The following is a 6,640-nucleotide window of genomic DNA, read 5'->3' on the forward strand; positions in this document are numbered from 1 at the left end:
ATATATTATATACATGTCTTTTTCTGTACTTTTAAATACATCAATTTTTAAATGATGCTCATCTTTTTTTTCCATCTGGTGGTAAATCATTAGTGCAATTTTTCTTCAAAGTAAAATTTACCACAGATATAAATGAATTTTCCCAATTGAAAATGGCCCTTCAGCTGCCATTAAATAAAAATTCTCAACCTAACTTAAATGGAAAAGAACTGGGGGTTATCACTATAAGCAAAAATATGAAGTACTTATAGCAGCACTTACATTGCTCCTTCCAACACAAATCTAGGAAGAACCAGAGATGCTTTACAGAAGTTTAGTTGCTTTTGAAAAGGCACACGGGTGTGATTAAAAAAAAAAACCTTCTAGACATTGTGCCACCACCACTCTGTCTCTGTGCAGAGATGGCATCGGTGGCTGACCAGAGCAGACAAGCATGTTGTCCAAGCTAAAGAAAGCCAGAGCCAAGATTTAACTGCACAGTAACAACGCACTTTTCTTCATGCAGCCTTGTGTTTCCTATATATTCAATTTTCTCATGCATTAGAATACAGAAGGCTGTATTCTAATGTTTTTACGACATGGAAAAAATTTAAGGAAGGACATCACCTGGGGGAAAGGGAGAACCCTTACCACAATGAAAATAGATACATTTGTACCTAACAGTATAAGAAGAATATAATCCATTTGAATTTCAGAAATATACTTCTCAAAACTTCTCTTCATTTATGAGAAAGACCCTCCTCTGTGGTATTACCGGGGGGAGGGTCTTCAGTTTGTTTCCATAGAAAATAGTTCAGCACAACAGGAAATAGTTCGACTAGCACTGTTTTCCAAACATATGTCCTAACTATCCCAAACTCACAAGCAGCTCCTGGAGCCGCAGGGGAGGCCTTATAGTCATTTTAAACAGGTAAATGTATACCTTCTATCACATAGCACTATGCGATCCAGGCTGGCCTTGAACTCACAGAGATCATCCTGCCTCCGCCTCTGGAGTGCTAGGATGACAGGTGTGCACCATCGTGCCCAGGTGTCTGGCAGCTTGTTTAAAATTCAGAGAGCTAACAGTGAATTGCCACATAGCATGCCAAAGCAGCTCAGAGTGTACTGGAAGAGCCACGCACCTCCCGGAGCCGGGCTTGGCTGCAGGCCCTCGGCTGTGCTGGCACCTCCCGGAGCCGGGCTTGGCTGCAGGCCCTCGGCTGTGCTGCCCCACTCCGCAGATCGACGGCTGCACTCGACTCTGGCTCCAGCATCATCGCCTCCTCATCTTCTACACACTGATGAAGTTTTATACCCAAATAAAACAAAACAAAAGAATCATGCTCTGTACACTACCAGAAAAGCCTTACTGCAGAAATCCATTAAGGCAAGAATTTGTTTTTCTGGGTTAGTCATAATGACAAGTGAACCACACGTGCTATTACTGAGCTGCATCCTCAACACATTTTTTATTTTTTTTTAAATTTATTTTATTGGGGCTGGTGAGATGGCTCAGTGGTCTAAAGCACCTACTTAGAACAAGCTTAGCAAAGCACAGGGACCGCAGTTCAATCCCCCAGCACCACAGGCCAGCCAGCCCCGCCCCCTGGTGGCTGAGCTGGCCACACACACACACACACACACATATAATTTCTAAATAAATAAATAAATAAATTTATTCTATTATTTTTTGGCGGAACCAGGAATTGAACTCAGGCCCTTGTGCTTGCCAGGGAAGCGCTTATTCTACTGAGCCATCTCCCCGGCCCCTTATTTTTATTTTGAGGCAGGGTCTCACCAAGTTTCCCAGTTTGGCCTCAAACCCATGATCCTCCTGCCTCAGCCTCCAAGTACCTGCAATCACAGGTGTGCCCCACCACACCTGACCAATTATTTCTTCTTCTATCCAGACTCTTGACTACAATCAGTACATCTCAGACTTTCCCAGGAGTCCCCTTCTGGACAACAGGTGATCACTTCCCAGCCAGAAAGTCTTGCCTACAAACTGTTACCCCAGGATGCTGATCAAAACGAAGAATTGCTCTGATGTGACCATCATCTTAAAAAGTAACCCAGCCTCTGGGCGTGGTGCAGCACACCTGCAGTCCGCACTCGGGAGCCTGAGGCGGGCACTGCCAGCGCTGGGGGCCAGCCTGGGCTACCCAGTAAGGTCAAGACCCAGCCTGCACTCTAGAGCAAGGCTCTCTCAAAATCAAACAAACAACAGAACAGCAACAGTGAAGAATCCTTTTCTTTCTGTGGCTTTTCAAGATGAGGTCTCGCTAGGTAGTTCAGGCTGCCCTCAAGCTCCACCACAAGCTGGTCTCAAACTCAAAATGACGCTCCTGCCTCAGCGCTCAAGTACTTTGATCATTTAAAAGAAAATGAGGGCTGGTGAGATGGCTCAGTGGTCTAAAGCGCCTACTTAGAACAAGCTTAGCAAAGCGCAGGGATCGCGGTTCAATCCCCCAGCACCACATGCCAGCCAGCCCCACCCCCTGGTGGGCTGAGCAGGCCACACACACACACACACACACACACACACAAATAAATAAAATCAGCAAACTGTTGCTGTGGTGATGCAAACACAATGACCAGAGACCACGGTACAGGGAGCCTGCAGGCGCTGAACTGGCAGAGACACACCAAGCGCAGCACCGGGTCCTGTTGGCACACAGGACCCTCTGGCAGGCCGCCATCCTGACTGTGACCTCTGGGTGCCCCATGTCCTGGGACATGGCATCAGCCAGGAGCGCCTCTCCCTCAGCCATTCTGACCAGGTCTGAAGAACTGGCAGCCGTGTGCCTCCTGTGCCAGGCTGGGGCAGAGGACACCTACCTCCCGCTCTGTAGCGCTGGGCCCTACACCCCACAGGGCTCATCTAGGGACAGGAGCATGAAGAAGAGGGCACCTCACCAGACGGCAGTGTTACCTGCGGGCTGCCCTGTGCGGCCTCTGCCCGGCGCTGGCGGAGCACAGCCAGTGTGCGCGGCTCAGGTCTGCTCGGCGCGGGTGTGCCCCGCTCTGGCGGGGCCAGGTCCCTGGGGCTGGCCTCCGTGTACCCCTCCTCGGGCTGCTGCCAGCCATGGCCTGGGTTCAGCCTCCAGTGCCGGGCCAGCCCACCCTGCCCAATGTAGGCCTTGTCGCAGGCCTGGCAGCGGAAGGCCCGGGGCTGCAGGGCGCAACTGGCCTCAGCAAACAGCGCCCGTGGAGCCTGCTGCTCCTCCTCGTCCCCCGCGCTCAGGTCCGAGTAATCATCAGAGTCCGACGGCCGCCCGGCCGCCAGGTCCTCCGTCCTGATGAATTTATAATCCTTGGCCTTGTGCTTGGGAGGCCGGGATATCCGTCCGGAACGGGTTTTCACCTTTGGGGTCTTTTTGAACTTCTCAGCAGGCCCTGCTCTCGAGCCAGATGGAAATAAATGTGCAGAACCTGGCATAGCAGGTGTCTCCGTGGGCAGGCCAGAAGCTGCTGAAGGCATCGGCATGGGGTCCTGGCTACCCAGGGCAGGCACAGCCTTTACCCTCTTGGTGGGCACAGGTCCCTGAGGAGCCACAGGTTGCACCCCGAGCCCCACCAGGCTGAGCTGGCTCCTGGGCAGGAGGCTTTGTCCTGCTGGCTGGGGTCGGATGGTGGCCGGCAGGAGCGTTGGCTTCTGCCCTTTTGTGTCTCCAGAGGTCAGCTTGACACAAATGGCTTCCAGTTGCTTCAATACAGAAAGAGGACAATGTCAGACAGAGAGAAAAGCAGCATTATGTTACCAAGGTCTCTGCAGTTTGCCCTTCTGGCAAATCCATGGTTGAAATTTTTCTAAATTTTACATCGTACATATAATAGCTTCTGTAATCATGTCTACTGTTAATAGTGCTGCTTTTCTTTTTGTTTGCTTGTTTTGAGACAGGGTACTTCAGGCTGGCCTAGAACTCACAGCAATCCTCCTGCTTCAGCCTCCTAAGTGCTAGGATTACAAGTGTGCACCACCGTGCCCAGCTAGATTGCTGTTTTTCAAATTTTTCTGACCATACAGCATAGGACACATATTACATCCAGCCAATACACAGATGCTGAAATACTTGCAGATATGAACGGACGAAAGCTTCATGAGTTCCAGGAGCAGTGATTTTGGCCGGTAATCCCGGCGCTCTAAAAAGTTAGGGCAGGAGGGTAAGTTTGAGCCCAGCCTGAGCAACTGAAAAGACCGTCTCCAAAAACTGAAACGGGCTAAGGAGACAGCTCCACAGCACAGTGCCTGCCTGACAAGTGTAAGGTCCCGAGTCTGATACCAAAAAATATAAAATGAGAAAAAGGCTAGGATAGAGCTCGGTGAAGAGGCCACGGGCTCAAGCCCCATGCCAGAAACAAACCAGTTATAATCTAAGAAACCAACCGTGCGACGATGTACTAAGGAACAAGGGCCTGCGTTAGTTCACCCGTGTTTTCATTTACAGTTCACAGTACTGTACTCTAAGTCGGATTCAATTCAGTATGTTGTTTTTGTTTTAATTTTAATTTTAGTTTTTTTGGTTTTGTTTTGGTCATTTTGATACAGGTCTCACTATGCAGTTCAGGCTGGCCTTGAGCTCACTTTGTAGCCCAGGCTACAACTCAAAATGATCCTCCTGCCTCAGCCTCCCAAGTGCTGGGATTATAGGCATGGCTTCTTTTTTAATACATGGATTCTTTTTCTATCTTTTCTTTCTTTCTTTTCACCCTCACATTGTGCTACATCTCCAGCCCTTTTTAGTTTATGTATTTGGTACAGGGTCTCACTACACAGCTCAGACTCATGGTAGTCCTCCTGTTTCAGCCTCCCCGGTGTGGGACTAAAGGTGTGCTCCACTGTGCCCAGTCTTGGTTAGCCAGCTGAGCGTGCCCAGGGTGGTGCCGGTGCAGCATGTGGTACCAGGGATTGAACCTGGATCCCTGTGCCTGCTTAGACTGCTAAGCTACCTCCGCGGCCTCCAGCCCTTTTTATTTGTGAGACAGGGCCTTGCTAAACTGCCCATGCTGGGCTGGAACTTGCAATCCTCTTGGCTCAGCCTCCCAGAGTGCTGCTATTCCAAGCATGGACCACTAGACCCAAAATAAAAAATCTAATGATATTCTGGGGAAAAATAATAATTTTGGAAACCAAAAAAGGCAGGAAGAACAAGCTAACCAACTGGCTCTGTACCAGCCACCCTACGACTGGCACCAGGAGTGGTTGGTAAAGCCCTCAATGTTCCCCAGCCAGCACACCCTTCTCCAGGCCTGAATGTGCTGCTGGCGTTCCTGCGTGTTTTAACATTTATACCACAAGGGGACATCCCTACAACTGCCGTTCCATGTGGACAAGGACAAACTTCATACAGACGAGACCATTTCCCGAAACTCTGGGCCTCTTCAGCTCTCACTCCTGGCTTTGCCCCGGGAAATGCGCCCTCCTCTGGCTGCGGCACTGGTGGCTTGGTTCTCAGCAGCACTGCACAGTGTTCTCCGGGGGGCTGCTGGCTGCTAATCCTGTGCTGATGGTGTGCTCCGCACCTTGTAGGTGTGCATGCACACACGTGTGAGTTTCTCTGGGAACACATGCTTAAGAATGGGGGTGCATATGTCAAAGTTCTTTTTTAAACAATACCTAGCTAGTTATAGTGGCATTTGCATGTAGTCCCAGCAACCTGGCAGGCTCATGAAGGAGGATCACGAGTTCAAGCCCAACCTGGGCAACTGAGTGACTTAGGAAGACCATTTCAAAATAAAATGAAATAAGGGGTTGGGGAGATGGCTCAGTAGAGTAAGCGCTTGTCTAGCAAGCACAAGGGTCTGAGTTCAATCCCCGGTTCCGTAAAAAAAAATAAATAAAATGAAATAAAAGAGCTCAGTATGCTGTTCATTGTAAGGACCTGGGTTCAATCCCTGCTAATTAAAAATAAAATAGGTTGGGGCTGGGGAGATAGCTCAGCGGTCTAAGTGTCTGCCTGTGCAAGTTCAAGGATCCAGGTTCAATCCCTGGTACCGTACGCCGTGCCAGCCCTGGAATCCCAGGTGCACTGTGCCGTGCCCGCCCCAAAACCAGGCATGGTGGTGCACGCCTATAATCCCGGTGCTGGAGAGGCAGAGATGGAGGGATCACTATGACTCTGAGCTGTGTGGTGAGACCCTGCGCCAAATAACTAACCAGCTAGATAAATAAATAGATTTTTATAAAAAACTTAAAATAAAATAGGGAAAAGAAAAATATCTAACAAATTTCTGGGTGTGAAGGCACACTCCTGTTATCGCAACACTTGGGAGGCTGAGGTTGGAGGATCGCCAGTTTGAGGCCAGCCTAAGTACCTAATAAGTTCAAGACTATCCTGAACTACACAGTGGGACTCTGCCTCAAAAAACAAAACAAAGTCGGGCATGGTTGTACATAACCTGTAATCCCGCACTCTGGAGGCTGAGGCAGGACTCTGGTGAGTTCAAGACCAGCCTGGACTACAAGATGAGCTCAAGGCCAGCCCGACCTGCATAGCAAGACCCTGTCTAAAAAATAAAAATAAAGGGACTGGTGAGATGGCTCAGTGGTCTAAAGCACCTACTTAGAACAAGCTTGAGCAAAGCACAGGGACCGCGGTTCAATCTCCCAGCACCACATGCCAGCCAGCCCCGCCCCCTGGTGGGCTGAGCTGGCCAC

The 6,640-nt window shown here is 49.7% G+C and overlaps 1 protein-coding gene across 6 annotated transcripts in view; it reads right to left on the reverse strand.

Moving 5' to 3' along the window:
• Positions 1-6,640, reverse strand: part of Znf839 (zinc finger protein 839) — a 17,756-nt gene that overhangs the window by 8,050 nt on the left and 3,066 nt on the right. For 3 of the 6 annotated variants that reach the window (XM_023705663.1, XM_023705668.1, XM_023705666.1), the window contains exons 4-5: positions 2,915-3,690; positions 1,125-1,280 (exon numbers count right to left, since the gene is read on the reverse strand). In XM_023705663.1, coding sequence (XP_023561431.1) covers positions 1,125-1,280; positions 2,915-3,690 — 932 coding nt within the window. The remainder of the gene's footprint in view (positions 1-1,124; positions 1,281-2,914; positions 3,691-6,640) is intronic. The other 3 variants (XM_023705665.1, XM_023705664.1, XM_023705667.1) reach the window with 3 other exon arrangements.

Source organism: Octodon degus, unplaced genomic scaffold (genome assembly GCF_000260255.1).
Source record: "Octodon degus isolate 3935 unplaced genomic scaffold, OctDeg1.0 scaffold00226, whole genome shotgun sequence".
Taxonomy (NCBI): domain Eukaryota; kingdom Metazoa; phylum Chordata; class Mammalia; order Rodentia; family Octodontidae; genus Octodon; species Octodon degus.